At 37.0% G+C, this 22,500-nt stretch overlaps 1 protein-coding gene across 2 annotated transcripts in view; it reads right to left on the minus strand.

Annotated features, from left to right (window-relative positions):
- LOC143029179 (acetylcholine receptor subunit beta-like 2) overlaps window positions 1–22,500 on the minus strand; it is a 467,047-nt gene that overhangs the window by 413,083 nt on the left and 31,464 nt on the right. For both annotated transcript variants that reach the window (XM_076191686.1, XM_076191685.1), the window contains exon 2: window positions 19,410–19,519. In XM_076191686.1, coding sequence (XP_076047801.1) covers window positions 19,410–19,519 — 110 coding nt within the window. The remainder of the gene's footprint in view (window positions 1–19,409; window positions 19,520–22,500) is intronic.

Raw genomic sequence — 22,500 nt, forward strand, 5'->3', positions numbered from 1 at the left:
TATCTATTCACTGAATTCATCAAGTTTAAAATCAAAAACGATACTGGCCAGGAAAGGTACAACTCATTTTACGGCCTGATTACTTCAGTCTAACACAAGACTGTGTAAGCGAGTCTAAAATATTGTCAAGGGATAATCGAAGGTACCAGATGGTGGCCAGTCAACGTAGAGAGGGTGTCTGAAGTATTCAATTTACAACATAATATAAATGACATGGATACAGTATTAGACAGGCTATATCTTTGTTATTCAATGCTTGCCTCTACTGCTCTTCACCCCAGACAGATGTATTATATTCTAAAAGGAGGCCAAAAGGTCAGAACTACTTTTTGTAAGGGCAAAAGTCAAAAAACGTATCTCTGTATTAGTGTTAAAAGACGATATGCTAGTAAACACTATAGGATGTTTGTATCTGATTTAAGTATATGTATCGCAATGCAACCTGACAAGAATAACGATGGTGGACGGTTGAATATCAAAATATATTTTCTCTCTCAATAAAAATGAAAATTTCTGAGAAGTACTGCTGATGAGATGAGAGGAAATACTGACATTCACAAGACATGCATACACAGTGCCATTACGCCTCTCACAGTGCTAATCAATAGTCAACGCTGGGTGTAATGTTTATGGTTGGTCGAAAGGTAGTCTCACCTCTTCGCCGCTTCGTTTTTGGTAAAAAGCTGTTTTATCTCGAGTATGATATGTATCAGAGGCGCAGACTTAACCATTCTAAAGATGAATTTGATACATATTCATGTCATCATGTATTACTTTTTAAATGGTATGCAAGCTTATATTCAACAGTAGACTGATATATTCTTATACCCATTCAGCATTAAGTGGTACTGTCCTTTTATATTAACTACCTTGAGACTCTTTCATTAAGTTTAGTAAGATTCCTTTTCTGTGACAATGGATCTTTTGTTCTTAATCATCTCTGTAGCACTCTTCGCAACGAATGCCATATTTCACATACATTCAATAAATTTACAATAATCGAGATTACAGGGAACGGGTAGATGAAAGAGGATTTTTTGGTGGGATACCTTAGCAACAAAGTTGTCCAAGTCAAAAGATTACGATTGTACTTCTCAGTAGATACAATCAAAAAGGGCCTTATTAAAGTTACATGCATATACAAATACCAAAAAAATTATAAGGGAGGTGACCAGCCAAGACACACACACAGCTTTCGCCCATTTATCACTCAATTTTTTTCTCTACTCCTTACTCCCTACCCACTGCCTGGGTAAGAAACATTGCAATAAGATACAGTACCTTCACAGCAGAGCCTGACAACCAAAGCTGGCTTACTACCATCGCTCATGCAACAAGGACAAATGGCCTCTTACTAAAACTATCCAGGATAAATACATTAAGTCCTATGGGGAAATCCTGTGAAATAATTTCAATCAAGTGAATTCTAAGTACCGATGGTGTGCGCAAGAAAACTGAAACAAAACACGACGCGCTCTACAGTGAACCAGACTTTTTTTTTTTCAAAATCGAACCCGTTACCAAAGAAATCGCGTAGAAATTTGGGAAGTTTCTTATTCATATGTCCAAGACAGGACCTCGAACTCTCCACCAATTTCGACAGAAAAGTCATATCAAAACTACATCGCCAAATCCATGGAATGTCACACGTTTACATAAAACAACATCCGTGGTCCTTCCCAGAGAGCTATATCTGTTGTATGTAAGGTCCTCCACTTATGAAATGGCCTTCCCTCTAATGTAGACTTATTAAACTATGAGTAGACGAAGGATATCGGCATCTTCTTACCTTGAGGCAGTTCCCAACAGGACAAACTTTACGTATCAGTAAACAAAAAGAAAAGTGTGAACCATAAAAACATCAGGGTTTTAGAACAACCTGACAATTAAGTTACTGGTGTTTTGGAATATATAACTCTTACTTTTTATCCAATATTTGATTGAAACATGCCAGTTTGGCTTGCTAAATTATAGTCTTTATGTTGTCGTTTTATATGGTAATGATATAATTAGTATACAAAGAATGTATCTTTTTTACCATGACAGAGCTAAATTAATATTGCCAAATGATAGATTTTAATTAGATTTATAATGATGCTCTTATTCTCCTCAGCGGTACCCTGTGTGACCTCTTTCATTGATTTTACTTTCATAATGTAATCAGCTCAGTCATTATCATTTTTTTTTTCAAAGTCATATTATTATAATCATAACGTAAATCACCACGGCGACTGAAATTATATTCTATTATGTTTTGTCAAAGACTATACAGGTTGTCATGTTTGACGTAATTTGAATGACTTTGACTTTTATTTTAGATATCAAAGCACTGTTTATACCGTTTTTAATACTCTGTCAGGTGTATTTCAGGGCTATAAAAATAACTCACCTGCACATGTGTACAAGTGATCGCTCGCGCGCGCACACACACACACACACACACACACACACACACACACACACACACACACACACACACACACACACACACACACGATTTGACGGTGCAGTAATACCGCTCTCGACTTCTGTGTGTGCGTGTGTGTGTGTGTGTGTGTGTGTGTGTGTGTGTGTGTGTGTGTGTGTGTGTGTGTGTGTGTGTGTGTGTGTGTGTGTGTGTGTGTGTGTGTGTGTGTGTGTGTGCGTGCGTGTGTGTGTGTGTGTGTGTGTGTGTGTGTGTGTGTGTGTGTGTGTGTGTGTGTGTGTGTGTGTGTGTGTGTGTGTGTGTGTGTGTGTGTGTGTTTGTGTGTGTGTGTATTCACCTCGGATCTGCTGCAGCCTCTGTTCGAGACAGCCAGACACCACCCTACGGCAGTGAGCTCAGAGCTCATTATTTGCCGATCTCTGGGTAGGTCTGAGACCACTCACACACCACACACCGGGACAGCAAGGTTACAACTCCTTGACTAACATCCCGTACCTACTCACTGATAGGTGAACAGGGGCTACACGTGATAGGAGACAAACCCAACTTATCTCCGCCCGGCCGGGGAATCGAACCCCGGTTCTCCGGCTTGTGAGGCCAGTGCCTTACCAATCCGCCACCGAGCCGTGTGTGTGTGTGTGTGTGTGTGTGTCTGTGTGTGTGTGTGTGTGTGTGTGTGTGTGTGTGTGTGTGTGTGTGTGTGTGTGTGTGTGTGTGTGTGTGTGTGTGTGTGTGTGTGTGTGTGTGTGTGTGTGTGTGTGTGTGTGTGTGTGTGTGTGTGTGTGTGTGTGTGTGTGTGTGTGTGTGTGTTTGTGTGTGTGTGTATTCACCTCGGATCTGCTGCAGCCTCTGTTCGAGACAGCCAGACACCACCCTACGGCAGTGAGCTCAGAGCTCATTATTTGCCGATCTCTGGGTAGGTCTGAGACCACTCACACACCACACACCGGGACAGCAAGGTTACAACTCCTTGACTAACATCCCGTACCTACTCACTGATAGGTGAACAGGGGCTACACGTGATAGGAGACAAACCCAACTTATCTCCGCCCGGCCGGGGAATCGAACCCCGGTTCTCCGGCTTGTGAGGCCAGTGCCTTACCAATCCGCCACCGAGCCGTGTGTGTGTGTGTGTGTGTGTGTGTGTGTGTGTGTGTGTGTGTGTGTGTGTGTGTGTGTGTGTGTGTGTGTGTGTGTGTGTGTGTGTGTGTGTGTGTGTGTGTGTGTGTGTGTGTAAGATCACAGCATCACCCATAGATCCTGGAGGGCAATGGCTGTCCAACACATGATTCAATACCATGGCGAATCACATGCATACATACAATGATGTATACATAAAAAACATTTCATCACGAACATACGACTCTGACCACCGTATGTGAAAAACTTACAAACTAGTGACAGACTAAGCCAGACCAAGTTATTATAAAGTTATTGGAAAAACTACTTTTTCATCAGAGAGATGATCAATGTTCGTAAGTTTGTTCCACTATTTGTAATCTTTCATAAAGTTAATGTTTCCTTTTTTATTTTTCCCTACTCTTCCTCAATAATTACAGATACATCATTATGATTACATATTTCCCTCCGTTGCTGCCATTTATCAAATTGAGGAAAACAAAAATCCAAAATTCGAAAGTCAATGGTCATAATTATCCCTTTTAAAACAGCACAAGAAAAATTAACTTTCAATGTTGAACCCAGACTGCACCATGTAACAAAGCAATAAATCAATCTGGGGTAGTTGCTTCAAACAATGAGATGGCGAATGGTTGTTATTTCAGTGATCAGCTACGAAGAGGTCAATCTCTACATAAAAAAAAATTTTGCCTTGGAGAAAACTGTTGAAAACCTTAAAGAGGAGAATCGAGTTCTTCGCTCGAATACCCAAAATACGAACGACAAACCATGTTTGGAACCTGGGTGGAAAAAGGTGACAAACAAAACACAGAGAAAGGGTAAAAAAAAAAACTCACCATGTCCGCTTGAACGCAGAAACTCATTTCAAGCTCTCGTGGATTTACAAGATAAAGAATCGAATGAAATGCAAGAGAAGAAGGATAGGGAAGTCGCTAGGTCTCTGCCCATAGGTAAGATTTTAGTTGTAGGAGATAGCCAGGTGCGGTAGTTGACAGGGCCTTCTGCAACAAAGATAGAAAGCATAGGACCCAGGTTTGTTTCCCCGGGGTGGGAATGAGTGACGTTCGAGACAGAATTGAAGAGTGTATAGTCGAGGAAGGTGTGAAACCCATCGTTTGTTTGAGTGCTGCTGGGAATGACATAGGTAAGTTAGGGGGCGAGGAATTGTTTGCCCGGTTTCGGGATGAGCTAGATAAGATTAGGAATAAGGGGTTCCTGTGATATGCGGAATCCTTCCGAGGTGTAGAGTTGGAGGCATGTGGTATTGCAGGGCTATTGCAATGAACTGCAGGGCGGCAAAATATTGTAAGGCCAATGAATGAGCATTTGTCGACAAATGGAATCACTTTTACGGTAAGAATCATCTATATACAAAGGACGGGGTGCACTTGTCTCCCAGAGGATTTCGGTTCCTTGCTCCCTTGAGCAAAAAATAGGTATCCTGCAGGGTAGATTACGTGGGAGTCGGGGGGTGGGGTGTTATCGGAATATAGTTTAGGTAATAGAAACACCTCAGTGAGGGACTGTGTAAAGAATCACCAAATCAGGTGGAGGGAGGATAAACTAAAACTTGATTATACAAACAGCAAAAGCGTAATAAATAGAATTTATTTACTGCGAGGTAAAGCATGCGTAGAGAGATTTGATATTATAGATATTAGTGAGTCCTGGACCAATATGGCTGAGAGACATTTCCTTCCGGAAATCGAGACAGAAGGATGCAATTCTTTCCACAAGTACAGGGTTGGCAGAAGTGGGTGAGGAGAAGTACTTTTCGTTATCAAAAATTCGATTAAGGAAGAGGATAGTACGAAATCTATTTGGGTGGAGATTATAGGGAAGAATAAGAAACTCATTATTGCCGTCCTATTTATTATGTGGTGCAGGATAATTTCCTAAAGCAAATTATTACCGATCCTACGAGGAGAGAAAATACTCTGAACTTACTTTTAAATGATAATGAGCACCAAACGAGTAACGTAAAAATGAGAGCGAAACGTAATAGCGAAACGTAACTATGAAACTAAGGTTGCCAGACAAGCGAGATCCAACCCAAATGGCTTCTTTTATCTCTACAGAGCAAAAAATAAGGAAAGGATAGGCCCAATTCAAAATTACGAAAATGTCATGATAGAATCGGAATAAACAATAAGTGAGGCGTTTAACAAACATTTTCTCTCGATGTTTACTAAGAAGAGGTTAAATAAAGAACCTGACTGCAATACGATTTTTAGTGGAGATGAAGAAAGTAGACTATCAGCATTAGTAAGGTAGAAGTAGTCTAGCAGAAAGACTGAAAGCTACAAAATCTCCGTGTCTAGACGATTTTTTTCTGAGAGTGCTTAAAGAGTGTAAATTTGAAATCTGCGACGAGTTAACAAAAAAATTTAGTAAGTCGGTAGACATTAGTTTTGTGGTTATTGCTTGGGGGCAGGCAAACGTTGTTCTTGTTTTTAAAAAGGGACATAAATCGTCTGTATGCAACTACAGGCCAATCAGTTTGACATCAGTTATAGGTAAAACGCTTGAATCAATAATAGTTAATAGACTCAGAGAACACATCAAGAGACTTAATTTAATTCATGACACACAGCATGGTTTCTCCAAGGGTAAGTCATGTGTTACTAAACCTCTATCCTTTTACACTAAGTATATAAGGCGTCAGATAACAATGATAGTTACGATGTCATTTCCCTTGACTTTAGCAAAGCGTTCGACAAGATGCCCCACCAGAGACTACTAAATAAAATCAAAGCCCATGGCATAGGAGGAAAAGTGTTAGAATGGATTAGAGCTTGGATCTGTGCCAGAAAACAGTGGGTCACCATAAAATATGTAAAATCCAGGTGTGAGGAGTGTTTCTGGTAAGGTCCCCCCAGAGCTCGGTTTTTGGGTTCCTTATTGTTCATTATGTATATAAACGACTTGGACAATGGGATTAATAGTGATGTTCGTAAGTTTGCGGATGACACTATAATAGGACGCCTAAATAGGGCTGGATACAGATCGTTTATATCAGAAAATGGGTGGTTTAGCGCTAACGAGGATTTCAGATCCTATTATTTCGACATGAAATTCAAGCAGCCTGTAGGGCTGGGCGCCAAAGGCGCCCCAGAGAGAAGCGAGCTTGCCCAAAAGTTCGATCCCCCGCATAGCGGGGTTCGGCGCAGCCCGTTGCTCGTATATATATATATATATATATATACACACATATATTATATATATATGTATGTATACACACACACACGCGCGCACACACACACACACACGCGCGTGCGCACACACACACACACACACACACACACACACATATATATATATATATACATGTATATATATATACATATATATATATATATATATATACATATATATATATATATATATATTATATATATATATGTATATATACATTTTAACAACCACAATGCATTTTAATTCTTAGTCATCAACATCGGGAGACCCAATGGAGGCCACAAGCAGAAATTAAAATGCGGTACTGCCGAGGACTCGAAATCAGAGATCACATGACAAGTGACGCAGTGAATTACCAACTACGCTATCAAGAGAGATATAAGTTTAGCGCAATTTTCCTTATATATTTGTATGCTCGAGTTACATACACATAAATGAAATATTGCGTTCAACTCATCTCCACTATGATAGTACAATTGGAAGTATACAAACGCGGGAAAGTATTTGTACAACATTGAATGGATCCCAGTGATTAGAGATACATTTTAACAACCACAATGCACTTTAATTCTAAGCCATCAACATCGGGAGACCCAATGGAGCCTACAAGCAGAAATTGAAATGCGGTACTGCCGAGGACTCGAAATTAGCGATCACATGACAAGTGACGCAGTGAATTACCAACTACGCTATCAAGAGAGATATAGGTTGAGCGCAATTTTCCTTATATATTTGTATGCTCGAGTTACATACGCATACATGAAATTTTGCGTTCAACCCATCTCCACTATGATAGTACAATTGGAAGTATACAAACGCGGGAAAGTATTTGTACAACACTGAATGGGTCCCAGTGATTAGAGATACATTTTAACAACCACAATGCACTTTAAATCTAAGCCATCAACATCGGGAGACCCAATGGAGGCCACAAGCAGAAATTGAAATGCGGTACTGCCGAGGACTCGAAATCAGCGATTACATGACAAGTGACGCAGTGAATTACCAACAACGCTATCAAGAGAGATATAAGTTGAGCGCAATTTTCCTTATATATTTGTATGCTCGAGTTACATACATATACATGAAATTTTGCGTTCAACCCCATCTCCACTATGAGGCGTTGCTCCTCTCATTGATTTCTTCATTCTCCTCTGTGTAGTCCTTAGCTTTGTTTCCATCGCCTTCGTCAGTTTCCAAGTCTCACACCCGTAGATTATTATTGATAGAATGCATTCATTGTAAACGTTACATTTCAAACATGAAGATACAGAGCCTCTCAGGATTTTATTATATTCACAAAGCACTTTCCAACCAATCGTAATACGTCTTTTTTATTTCATTGTGATGATTTTTCGTCATTTTCACTATCTGGCCTAAATGATTATACTCCTCAACTTCTTCAAGATGCTCAACATCGATTATAATCTACTTATTTGAACTTTCGTGTTGAACATTACTTTGGTTTTACTCTTACTCATTTCTAAACCTACTTTGAGACTTTCTTTGTTCAGACCACTCAGCATATCTTTTAAATCTTCTGCTCTTTTTGAAATAAGAATAATGTTATCTGCAAATATTAGGTGGGTCAAATATTCGCCATTAATCTTCAAACCTTTCTCTTCCCAACTCAACCTTACGAAAATCTCTTCCAAGTAAGCTGTAAATAATTTGGGTGAAATTGTATAGCCATGCCGAACTCCTTTCTCAATCTTGATCTTTTCTGTCTCCTTATGTAGTCGAATCATAGTGTTACCTTTCACATAAATCGTCTCTAAAACCCTTACAATTTGTTCGTTTGTACCCTGCTTACGTAACAAGTTTAGTATTGTTATCTATTCTACCGAGTCAAAGGCCTTCTCGTAATCTACAAAAGCTATACAGAGGTATATTGTATTGTGTCGTTTCCTTTATTAGTTAGTTCATCGCCTACAAATGATATACAGTCGAATATCCGCTCCTAAAGTCTGTCTGTTCTCTCGGTTGGATTCCATCTAAAACTTGACTTAGTCTATTTATTAGGCTCTTGGAGAATGGTTTATATATATATATGTATAAATATATATATATATATATATATATATATATATATATATATATGTATATATATATATATATATATATATATATATATATATATATATATATATATATGATAGCAAGCTAATTAGCCGATAGCTACTATGGTTCTTCTGGTCTCCTTTTTTATAAATAAAAATCACTAAAGCATTGCACCATGATTCAGAAACGCTTTATTGACATATGCACTGAACGTGCAACTGAGCTAACTTAACATGAACTTCTTTCCCTGCGTCTTTCAAAAGGTCTATCGATATACCGTCTTCTCCATGTGCTTTTCCTCGTTTCATGTTTTTTAGAGTAAAATATGTTTCTTCCTATGTAATTTCTGGCACACTACCTTTCCGAATGGTTTACTCTATGTCATCTATGTTTCTCTTTCTTTTCTCTGATCTCTACCTTTTGTTGATAAACTTGTTTGGTTCTACGCTTTCTATTTCGTCTCTCCTACTTTTAATCTGCATGGTCCTTCTTCTTTTAATTAGATTATTTGTAGATTTGTAGTAGTTGTTTTCTCTAATACTTTTTGTACTTCCTACTTTCTCTGCCAATTTCCTAATGATATTCACTAAATTCATATTAATATCTTCGACGGTGTCCTCCTTAGTTCTTAGAGCTTCGAATCTATTTTTAATTTCTAACTGGAATTTCTTATTATTATCCTTAACCTTTGCAAGGCTTGTTTTCTTTTTTAAAACTAGTTTATTTCTCTCGGCTCTGCATTTAAATTTAGCTGTGCAACCTACCATTCTATGGTCACTACCTATGTTGACTTTGTTTATGACCATAAAATTGCTAACGCTCTTGCTCTCATCTCCTAATATGAAATCTACTTCGTTTTTTGTTTTTTTTCTATATGGACTTCTCCAGGTCTATTTACGACTTACACGCTTTTGGAAGAAAGTGTACATTATCTTCATATTGTCTATTTCTTCTGTTAAACTCTCCAGTCTGTGGTCTTCTGAGAGAGTTCTTACTTTGTAGGCATCTTAATTTTCTTCAGGAATGCACGGTTTTGTTTTGATTGTATTATGAAGGGGTTTTGACAGTAATCTCACCTCCCTGCCGATTGGTTTCTCTGGTGTCACCTTATTCATTAGGGTGCCCAATGATCCACGCCGTCATCATGACGGTACCCTATATATCTATGAGAAATTTCCCTGTTCGCCATCAGAGAAGTGCCAGTTAGCAGTAGGTCTTACGATTATCTGAGCTGCTATTTATCTGATCTTTTTTACAAAACCTATTCGATATTGGTGGCCCTGCAGGGAATTCCTCTCTATCGACCTAGCTTTTGTAGTCATTAAGATTCTCAAGCTTATCCACCATGTCAAGGTGTCAACTCTCCTTTCCCATCCACTACCCTTTACTTCCTCTTATCATAGCTCCTCATGAATGTCGGGTCATCCCTGTATCCCGCCCACTGCCCTGGGTCAGAAGCAATACAGCCAGACACAGCACATCCACAGTAAGGCCGTTTCACTTAATCGGCGACCCCCTCCCCCTCTCCGACCTCTCATGCAGAACAAGAGAAGATGAAGATAAATCCATTCGTGCTGCGTGAAAATATAATTCATGTATAACCACTCCCTCTCTTCCCATCCCCTCCCTTCTTTGCATCACATTACCCTCTATACACAACCATTCTCCAATTACCTTATTTCATGCAGTCTCCCTTCCTCAGCAGACATTCCCCTCTTGCACAATGCCTCTTTTACCCTCATACATCCATCTCATCTTAGGTCGTCCCCTGAAGTTCACTTCATCCACCACTGCCTTCCACTCCTCTTTTACTAATCTTTCTTCTCTCATTTTTTTCTGTGCCCAAACCATCCCAATACTCTTTCAGCAGCCCTATTTGCCATCACCTTTTTCACCCTAACTCTCCTCCTCATCTCCTCTTTTCTCACTCTATTCAACTTTGTAACTTCTACCATACTTCTAAGATATTTCATCTTAAACACATTCAAATTTTTCCTCTCTGCATCTTTATAAATTTCACGTTTCTGCGCCATACTGTATAGTACTTTTATCACAATAACTCCTTCATATAGTCTCCTCTTTGTGTCAATTCCCAAATGCTTATGTATATATATATATATATATATATATATATATATATATATATATATATATATATATATATATATATATATATATATACATGTACACTGAATGGTCCCCAGTGATCAATTAATATATTTTTTCAACCACAAATCACTTTTAATTCCATCTCTCTTGATAGCGTATTGGTTTAAGCCACTGTGACTTTGTTACGGGTTAGCTGGGTTCGAATCCTCGGCTCGTCCACGTTTCAATTTCCAACGGATGCCTCCATCGAGCGATTTTTCAGTCTCGACTACGATGGCATGGAATTAAAAGTGATTTGTGGTTGAAAAAAGATATATATATATATATATATATATAATCAGTCATCCTGAGTCCACTGCTGAACAAAGACCTCCTTCATAGCATTCCATTAATCACACGACCGTGCCATCCTCTGGCACGTCATTCCTGCAAATTTCTCGATCTTGTCTCTCCATCTTCTATCTGGTCTCCCTCTTGCACGCTTCCTGTCTAGCGGCGTCCACTCGGTAACACACTTGCTCCATCGCTCATCAGTCGTTCGCACTAACTTACCTGACCAATTCCACTTCCTCTCTTTTACTGCCTCTAAAATATCTTTCACTCTAGTATACTCTCTCATCCAACTTGATCTCTTTCGGTCTCTCAGTGTTATTCCCATCATTGATCTCTCCATTCTCCAACCAATTGTAATGCGTCTTTTTATTTCATTAATCTTTTGCCACCTTCACCATCTGGCCTAAATAATTATACTCTTCAAATTCCTCAAGACTCTCACCATCAATTACAATCTCTTTGCTTTGAACTTTCGTGTTGAACATTACTTTGGTTTTACTCTTATTCATTTTTAGACCTACTTTGATATTTTCTTTGTTTAGATCGCTCAGCATATCTTGCAAGTCTTCTGCTCTTTCTGAAATAAGAATAATAGCATCCGCAAACCATCTGCGTCTTTTAACAGATCTATTGATATACCATCTTCCCATGGTGTTTTTTCTCGTTTCATAGTTATCAGAAATTCTACTTCTTCCTTTGTAATTTCTGGTACACTACTAACGTCTACACATGAATTTACAGACTCAACTATAGTCTTCGACGAGTAAAGCTCCTGGTAAAATTCTTCTACTCTTTTCACCATTTTGTCTCTACATTTAATTACTTATGCTCTTTCTGAAATAAGAATAATGTCATCCACAAATCATCTGCGTCTTTCAACAGATCTATTGATATACCATCTTCTCATGGTGTTTTTCCTCGTTTCATAGTTATTAGAAATTCTACTTCTTCCTTTGTAATTTCTGGTATACTACTAACGTCTACACATGAATTTACTGACTCAACTATAGTCTTCGACGAGTAAAGCTCTTGGTAAAATTCTTCTACTCTTTTTACCATTTTGTCTCAACATTTAATTATTTCTCCATTTCTATCATTCAAACATATCATTTGCTGTCTTCCTAAAGCATATCTACGCTAGGTCACTTTAATACTTTTACCTTTCCGAATAGTTTCCTCTATTTCATCCATGTTTCTCTTTCCTTTCTCTGATCTCTGCCTTTTGTTGATAATCTTGTTTAGTTCTACTCTTTATATGTATGTATATATATATATATATATATATATATATACATACATATATATATATATATATGTATATATATAGATAGATAGATAGATAGATAGATATATACATGTATATATATATATATATATATATATATATATATATGCATATATATACATATATATATAAATATATATATATATATATATATAATGCGGAGATGGACAGAAGAGGAATAAATAAAGTAACCTGGATGGAGGCAGCACAGGACTAAAGGACATGGAGAGGATTACTGTTGGCGGACCAGAATCTACCTGAAGTTCAAGATCTAGCGGAGTAAGAGTATATATATATATATATATATATATATATATATATATATATACTTATATATTTATATATATATATATAATATATATATATACATATATACATATATATATGTGTGTGTGTGTGTGTGTGTGTGTGTGTGTGTGTGTGTGTGTGTGTGTGTGTGTGTGTGTGTGTGTGTGTGTGTGTGTGTGTGTGTGTATGTGTGTGTGTGTGTGTGTGTGTGTGTGTGTGTGTGTGTATGTGTGTGTGTGTGTGTGTCTCTGTGTGTGTGTGTGTGTGTGTGTGTGTGTGTGTGTGTGTGTGTGTGTGTGTGTGTGTGTGTGTGTGTGTGTGTGTGTGTGTGTGTGTGTGTGTGTGTGTGTGTGTGTGTGTGTGTGTGTGTGTGTGTGTGTATGTGTGTACATTACAGCACATATTGAATGGTCTCTAGTGCATAAATTTTCATCTTATCATCCACATTAATTTTTTCCTCTTTAATTCCGTGGAAACACGACCGAGACTAACAAGAGCTATCAAGAGGTATATGAGTTGAGCACAATTTATTATATATGTATGCTCGAGTTACATACATATAGACGTCTTTAAACTTCATCCTTATATATATATATATATATATATATATATATATATATATATATAGATACTGTCTATATACAGTATACATCTATATATATACCCATATGTATGTATGTATATATATACATATATATACATATATATATATCTATATATGTGTATGTATATGTGTATATATATATATATATATATATATATATATATATATATATATATATATATATATTAATGGCGTATATGGGCAAGATATTCTTTCTTATGTTTACTTCATCGAAAATGTTGGCTAGTTGTACGATTATTTTCTTAAAGGAGGTTTATAATTTTACTATAGGTAGTCTTTTTTTTTTTTTTTTTTTAGATCGCGATTTTGGTACAAGAACTTTCTTCGATAGCTTGAGATATTCTTTCTGGTTAGGATAAGAATATTTCATTTTACATGCTTATGCTCATACATGCTCTTCACTGGGGAAAGTTATCGTCTAATTGGGAGAGGATATCGAGTAACTGGTAGAAGTTAATGTGTAATTTGTTCAGTGACGAGTTGTCGCCTGATATGAAGAGATTGCGGCTTCAGGTTGTGACGTAATGTCGCATACTTGAATTTGTGGCATTTTGTCTCATACTTGGATTTGTGGTGTTTTCTCGCTTGCTTGAGTTTGTGACGGTTTGTTATATGTTTTTGATGGTTTTTGGCATGCTTGGGAGGGCCTTGAAGTCCTTTGAATGTTTGAGAGACGTCTATATTTTGTACATATCTCCAAAATCTTGGTGTTTTCGTCTCCTATGCAACCCATGAAAACATTTGCCATTAATACTCTGAGGGGGACCAAATTGCTACACCACCAATTTGGCAATACTTTTTTTCTGCGTAGGCAAATGAGCGGGACCTGTTTTGTGCAACACCCGAACATAGAAGAAGTATTCATAGAAACAAAAAAAAAGATATTCACTGTCGATACATTAATGACCTTTCTATAAAGACCAAAAGCAGTACTGGCGGTGAAAAAACTTCGACTAGAGCTACAAGAAATCTCTACGCTCACCTTCACCATGAAAGACAGCGTTGATGGAGCCTTGTCATTCCTCAACCTCTTCATGAAAAAAGCTTAAAAACCTTTTAACACAGGAGTGTACACTAAGCCCACAACCCCTGGACACTGCCTCAATGGTTTAAAAGAGTGCCCTCAGAGATATAAGGAATCCACCATCAGCGCCTACATCCGCAGAACATTCACCCACTGTAGCATCTGGAAACAAGTACACAACGAAATCGAGCGTTCCACCCAAGTACCAATCAACAATGGTTTTAGTGAGAAAGACATCAACCAAAAGACCAAGAAGATAATGGACGGCTGGTACAATGGTAATAAAAATGACCAAAATAGGAAGAAAATTAATAACTATTATGAATATATTTCTTCAGCCTACAAAAAGGAAGAATACATAATGAAACAGATTATCAAGAGGGACATCAAGCCAGTCAACCCATAGAAAATACTTAACTTGGTGATTTATTATGGGATAAAGAAAACAAGCCACCTTCAACTTGAGAACAGCCCACGCCAAGAAAGTAAGGAACTTCACAAGTCCCATGTCATTATATAAGTTCAAATATCACCGAGGGAACTGTGAACCCCTCTCCTCCACCTATATTGGCATGACGACAATGAGGTTATCCCGTCCCCTTTCATCTCACCTTACATTAGAAGCCCCCAAAACACTTAAGGGAAGAATATGGTATGACCTTGACAAGAAAAATCCTAGAAGAAAACGCCGATATTTTGGAAATATGTACATGTACTCAGTCTTAGAAACATCACATATAAAAGAGTTGAGCCCAAATCAAAACATACAAGCAGAGAACTTCAAGGTCCAAGATTGCGACAAACCACCACAAACACGGGTATACGATAAACCACCATAAACCCAAGCATATGACAAAACACCACAAATTGAAGTATAGGATAAAACGCCACAAACCCAAGCATGCATACAGCAAAACCCGAAGCATGCCAAGTAAGACAATAACTTCTCCCAGCCACCCAATAACCTTTCCCACTTAACAAATAACTTTCGCAAGTAAAGCGCAAATATGAACACTATCATATAAAATAAAATATCATCACGCCATTCACCAGAAACATTCTTATCCTAACCAGAAATAATATCCCAAGCTACTGAAGAAGGTTCTTAACCCCGAAATCGTGATCTAGCAAAAAAGACTACCTATGGTAAAGTTATAAACCGCCTTTCAAAGGAGACTAAGACCAGTAAGGCATATGGGAAATACCTTTAAGAAAATAATAATCGCACAGCTAGCCATCACTTTCAACAACACACACACATGTATGTATGTATGTATGCATGTATGTATGTATGTATATATATATATATATACTGTATATATATGTATATATATATGTATATATATATATATATATATATATATATATATATATATATATATATATATATATTCGTAAATAGCTGGAGTCCAGGAGCCTTTTTTTTTTTTTTTTTTTAAGAAAGTATACGCTGGACTCGTCCTTTGCCAATTTTTTTCCGACGTTTCGAGCCCTGTCCGGGGTTCGTCTTCAGGGTAATACAGTGTTCACAATAGGAAATCTACATAAAGGGGGTCTCCCTCGTATACTGGGACAGGTAACCCCGGTAACCGTTACCTTTCAGACACAAAAGTAGAACACTCAAACACCGACTGTACATATCACAGATATTAGGCATGGTATAACCCGAAAAAAATCCAAATGGAACTCCATAACATATAATTCACATAATACCATTAGTGTCAAAACTAGCAAATACAAACTTTATACTAAAACATGTGGACCTGCCTCACAATAATGTGAAGACCAGCACAACTTGGCTACACGTCGCCCGTAATGCGGGAGATTAAGAATAAATACAAAATAAAACCTATGACATAGAATGTGTAATACATCAATAAAACAAACACGCAGAGAGTTTATGATAAATATAAGGAAGATTGAAAAATATTACCAAGAATGGGTATAGAATCCACACGCTCGGACGCACCACAATGCATCCAATGACCTAAAAAGCACCACACAGCGTGTGGAGAGGAAACATTCATCATAGTTTGTTTTTTGGTGTGTGATTTATTTGTATTATTACGGCAGTAATTTGTTTTTTAGTGTGTGTTTGGAATTAAAAACATTTTAACTATTTTAAGTTATCAACGGTGAGGGATTGTGTTTGTCCACCTTATTGTTCCAATTTCTTTTGCATTTACCTTAATATAAACTTATGAATGCTTCCGGGACATTTGTTCCTCATGTAGGTACGACACGCTGTGTGGTGCTTTTTAGGTTATCGGATGCATTGTGGTGCCTCCGAGCGTGTGGATTCTATACCCATTCTTGGTAGCATTTTTCAATCTTCCTTATATTTATTATAAAATCTCTGCGTGTTTGTTTTATTGATGTATTACACATTCTGTATTATAGGTTCTATTTTGTATTTGTTTTTCATCTCCCGCATTACAGGCGACGAGTAGCCAAGTTGTGCTGTTCTTCCAACTATTGTGAAGCAGGTCCACATGTTTTAGTATAAAGTCGCATTTGCTAGTTTTTACACTAATGGTATTATGTGAATTATATGTTATGGAGTTCCATTTGGACTTTTTTTTCGGGTTGTACCATGCCTAATATCTATGATATGTACAGTCGGTATTTGAGTGTTCTACTTTTGTGTCTGAAAGGTAACGGTTATATATGTATATATATTTATATATATATATATATATATATATATATATATATATATATACATATATAAATATATATATATTATTTGTTCTAAAAAACTTCTCAATATATATATATATATATATATATATATATATATATATATATTTAGAGTATATATGGACAGGAGATTCTCTGTAATGCATGTTTCGTTGAATGTAATGCATTGTTCAGTATTAATCAATTTCTTGAAGGTATTTTCTTTATACCTTAGAAAGGCCTTAATCTCTTTTGGAAGTGTAGGGATGACTCTACCGTAGTCGGTCATCGTTGCCAAATCCGGATTTCGGCTCCCTCGAGCCTTCTTCAGTGGCGATGGTGATCGTCTTCTCGTTGGTGTGGTCCTTACTTTATGGTGGTAGGAGAAAGAATGGATCTGTGCAGAGTTTTCCTGGTTAATATCCCGGTTCAGTGGGGACCCTGGCGTTCGTCCTCACTCCTAATTGGCTGAGCCCGGTATTTGCGTCTTTTGATTAGTCCGCGGCCGTTGGCATAAGACTCGTAGATCGCTGGCTTCTCTGGCGTTCGTCCGCACTCCTGCTTGGCTGAGACCAGTAATCGCGTCTTCTGATTGGTCCTCGGCCGTGCGCCTCATGCCAACTAAGACCCGCAGATCGCTGGCTTCTGAATTGTCCGCTGCCGTGCGCCTTATGCTAGGTAAGACTCGCAGGTCGCTGGCTTGAATGTTAAGATTAGGGGACAACTCTTTGATGTATAATGCCTCTAATATTAGGGGCATTATATATATATATATATATATATATATATATATATATATATAATATGCATATATATATACATATATATATATACATATATATATATATACATATATATGTGTGTGTGTGTGTGTGTGTGTGTGTGTGTGTGTGTGTGTGTGTGTGTGTGTGTGTGTGTGTGTGTGTGTGTGTGTGTGTGTGTGTGTGTGTGTGTGTTTATATGTATACAAATATCATTTTCTTTATTGAGTTTAACTGAACGGAACTAGGACAGTGCCTCCTTACGAGACTTTTTGAAGCATGTTATATACAAATTTTGAGTAAAGAGTTTAATGAGATGCTTTCTTATGGTTTGGATTTGGTAATACTTCTGTGTTGTCCCCGTGTCAGCAAATCATTTGCTTGGAAATACTATTTAATGAATTAATATACGTTTCTATTCTATTGGTTACATCCGAGATGAAGAGGTTTGATAATGTATGGAATAGTATTGTATTTTGTGAACTGTGCTTTAGAATTAGAAAGTACGTCCTTTTGTTATTTAGCCTTGTAAAACATTTAGAAGGCGTACATTTTGAACAAGGAAGGTCGCTGGCAGAGCGGGTTAGGGCGTCGTTACTTGCGGCGAAGGTCGAGGGGATGGCGGTTTGAATCCTGCCACCAGCGAAGTTTAACCAAGGGCATGGTTTATTAAAAGTCCACGCTACAAAGCCTTCCGATAGGGGGGAGTTTGTGACATTAAACCATATCATCATATCACATTTTCAACGTTATATATGTTTATTTTTAGGGTGTCTTGAAACAGAAGGTGTTATGCCTGTATCATGCTAGTAGATTTGTGTTATAATAAAATTGAATTCAATTAGAAGTCTTGGAAGGTGTTTTCTAGTGTTTAGTTATGCGCAAGCTAATCAGCTTTCATGTGCCTCGCGTATAATACGAATTCAGACTAATCTGTTTGTACAGTCACGGGCAAAAGTTTTGACCCACAACACAGTTCTCACACCGTCAATATATTTTTTTCCGAGTACGTGAAACACTTTCCTGTGTAGTATTTAGCTTACGGTTACGTAATTTTCCTGAAAGTATGAAAAAGATATTGAAAGAATTTGAACTTTGTGCCATGAATAATTCTGAGTGGGTCAAAATTTTTGCTCATGTTTGTATCATGTGGATTCTTGTACAAGACAACACACAGCAGTCACAGCACAGGACAGTAGTACAAAGAAATGCAGACGAAATCAGGAAAGAAGATGCAAGAGGAGTTTTTTATAATTCGTGCACAGAAAACTGTATGTTGACAAAAATGATGCCGGCACATAGTATGCGTGGATTCAAGATGAACTATCATAATAACTGTAACAAAACACTTAAATGTTTAAAATAAATATTGTATTGCAAAACAGGGATCTACAAGAGTAAATTTTATCCTGTAATTAATAATTGCGTAAAAAGGAAGACAAGTGGGAAGAAAAACAGTCTTTTGTTCTTTATTTACTACTTACTTGTTATAGAGAACAATGTCTGGGAGCCAGATGTGTTCTGAAGGAACATAGAGCATCTCAGCACCTCCATACTCGTCTGGATTCCATTGCAGCTTGTAGTCATGCCATTTCTGTAACAAGTAGTCACACATTATTAAGTGTACCCTGTTAGGAAACATGAGGAAACTATAGAAAATAATATATATTCGTAATGATTATTTCTTTGCTTTAAATGAAAGATGTTTTCATGATGAGTTTCTTAATTGTGACGACTGGCATTTTTGCAACAAATGGTGTTAGAAAACATGAGGAAAATATGAAGATTAGTAGGGAATTATAGTTATTTCTCATGCATTAAATGAAAGATATTTTCATGATGAGTGTCTTAATTGTAGCGACTGCCATTTCTGTAACAAATAGTGATACATATTGATAACTACGTCTTATTAGGAAACAGGACAAAACATGAGGAAACTGTGAAAATTGTTAGAGATTTATAATGATGATTTTTTTTTTCATTAAATGAAAGACTTCTTCATGATGAGTGTCATAATTGAGACAACCGTCTTGTTACTGTATGTGTCAGAACCCCTTGGCTTCTATGGTGGATGATGCTGTTTCTCTTGTGGCATCTGCTTTGGTACTTGAAGGCTTTGTTTTATCTGGTGATCTGAGACCCCTGGTTTTACTAATAATATAATTTATTTTATTTCAACTGTTGCTGTACTGCTGAATGTTATTTGAACTGCAGTGACGTGCGCATTAACATTCTAATAGCTGATAATGATATTTATGTATCGTGCTTCTGATGTGTTACATATGTGTTTCCTTGTGTTACACATCGGAGCAGTCGATATTTTTTTTCTGTTCTTCGGGTTAACTGCTTAATGGTCTTATTTGCTGTGATATTGATTCATATGTAATCATGCTAGATGCATAAACATCACTTATGTTAGTAGATTTATTACTACAAGGATTTTTTTTTTTTTCTAATAATGCCTTACCTATATTAATGTTACCTAATAATTTGTTGAGGGCTCACGTATGAGAAATTGAATTCCTTCAAATAAATGTCCTTAATCAAAATAGCACCAGATTTCAACATCATATACCTGCTGGTGAAGTAATCGCAAGCGTGCTGGTCTCGCATTTGCCTGGTTGTGGTTGCGAATCCCGCACGTCTCTCCGATAACCAGCAGTGACTGTTAGTGTGGTGTTTACAATTACGACTTTGTCTCCGACAGTGCCACGATCTTGCAATCATGGCGTTGTCATGAGTGGTTTTCATGATGGTTTTCATCATGAATTATATATCAGTCAATGAAAGCCATCATGACTGTGTAAACCCATACTTACCTGCCCCCGCAGTCTGAGCGCATAGGGCAAAGGTAACGACTTCGGCCGCAGCTACGCGCCTCCTGGCGTAACCTCTTCACTTTTAGTAACATTCCTATAGATTAAGTCACTCGTCATTCTTTTATGACCGAAGACTAATTTCCACTCAAGAAAGAATCTTGAAATCTTGTAACTTCTACTATCCTTCTGTTATCCTGCATTCCTTATATTTCTTATTTACTACATCCGTAACTTCACCTCATCAGTAAGATATTGTCTTCATGGACAGAAGCGCTGGTTATTGCCCTTTTCGTCTCTCTGGTTGCAGTGCATCCGACGTCGTTCCGGAGTGAATGTCTGCATATTTTATGGAATTCATCGTAATAATTTTGAGATTAAAAATGATATATGGTGCTAAGGTCCTGTTAGTCTACTTATCCTTTGTATTACTTCCCTTTCTTAATGTCATTGACTCATACCAATTGTACAAACTTAATTGGACATGTTTTATTAAACATATAGGTAATATGAAAGATTATTTACGAAACTGTGTAGTATTGTTTTACCAGAAAGTTACTGGTTTAGTTGATCTATAATATGACAAGAAGCCACCAGGTAATTCCAGCAGTGGCTGTTATTTCCCCCAACAGTCCAAGTGCATAGGGCAAAGGTAACGTCTTCGGCCGCAGCTACTCAGCGCCTCTTGATGTAGACTTCGCACCATCTAGGAGCCGCTTTTAAACAAAGTTTATTAGAAACTATTCTATTTGGGGAAAAAATACGACTTTAGTAAGTTTAATAAGGTGCTCTAAAGGCATAAGACGAAATTTTTATCTGAAGTCTCTCCTGGCACAGTATTGGTAGTTTCACAAAGTACGTAAGCAATCTAATTTCAATCGATTCTTTATGTTTTCTTTATATACATTATTTGGCTGTGTTTCCTGGGCCCGTAATTTTCTCTAGAATCTAAAAAGGAATTGTTATTTCCTCAACAACTTCAACAATTCCTAGTACATTTAATACTCATCTTCTATGCTTGGGAATCACATCACATCAAAGAGATGGAGTCATAGACGTGGTACAGGGAAGATACAGCAAAGGTAGCAGAGTGAAGGTAAAGAAATTTTCCTTTTTTTTTTTTCTTTTTTTTTTTTTTAGTTTAGTCTCCATTTATAAAATAATCCTGAGTGACTTTGTCTTCTTGGTAGTCACTAAGTTCGTAAAGTATTGACTGCATAAGACATGTAGTCAATGTACTAAAAACGAAATTAAAAGGGGTCGTGATTTTATTTATTTATTTACTCATTTGTATCATTATTATCACTATTATTTTTGTGGGGTGCTCTAAGAGAATAATTTGTACTACTTACAGGAAAACGGAAATGAAAAATCAATAATTTTATTTATTTATTTACTTTTTTCTCTATTATTCTATATATTCATATATTTATTTATTTACTTGCGTGTTTATTTATTCACTTATTTATCAATTTATTTATTCATATATTTATTCATTTATTGGTTTATTAATTTACTTATTCATTTATCTACTCACCTATTTACTTATCTATTTGTTCATTTATCTATTGATTGATTGATCTATTTATTCATCCGAACCTGTTTTGGACAAAAAGTCCTTCTGTCGTCATATTTTATTATTGCAACTTATTGTAATTTAGGAGTGGGCGTGCTTGGCAGACAGTGCTTATATTCTTAGATTTACTTATTGGCTGGAAAATTTATTAGATACTTTCTTGGTTTAGTTCAATGATCGATC

The sequence above is a fragment of the Oratosquilla oratoria genome, chromosome 10, assembly GCF_046742065.1.
Source record: "Oratosquilla oratoria isolate Oo_2021 chromosome 10, ASM4674206v1, whole genome shotgun sequence".
Classification (NCBI taxonomy): domain Eukaryota; kingdom Metazoa; phylum Arthropoda; class Malacostraca; order Stomatopoda; family Squillidae; genus Oratosquilla; species Oratosquilla oratoria.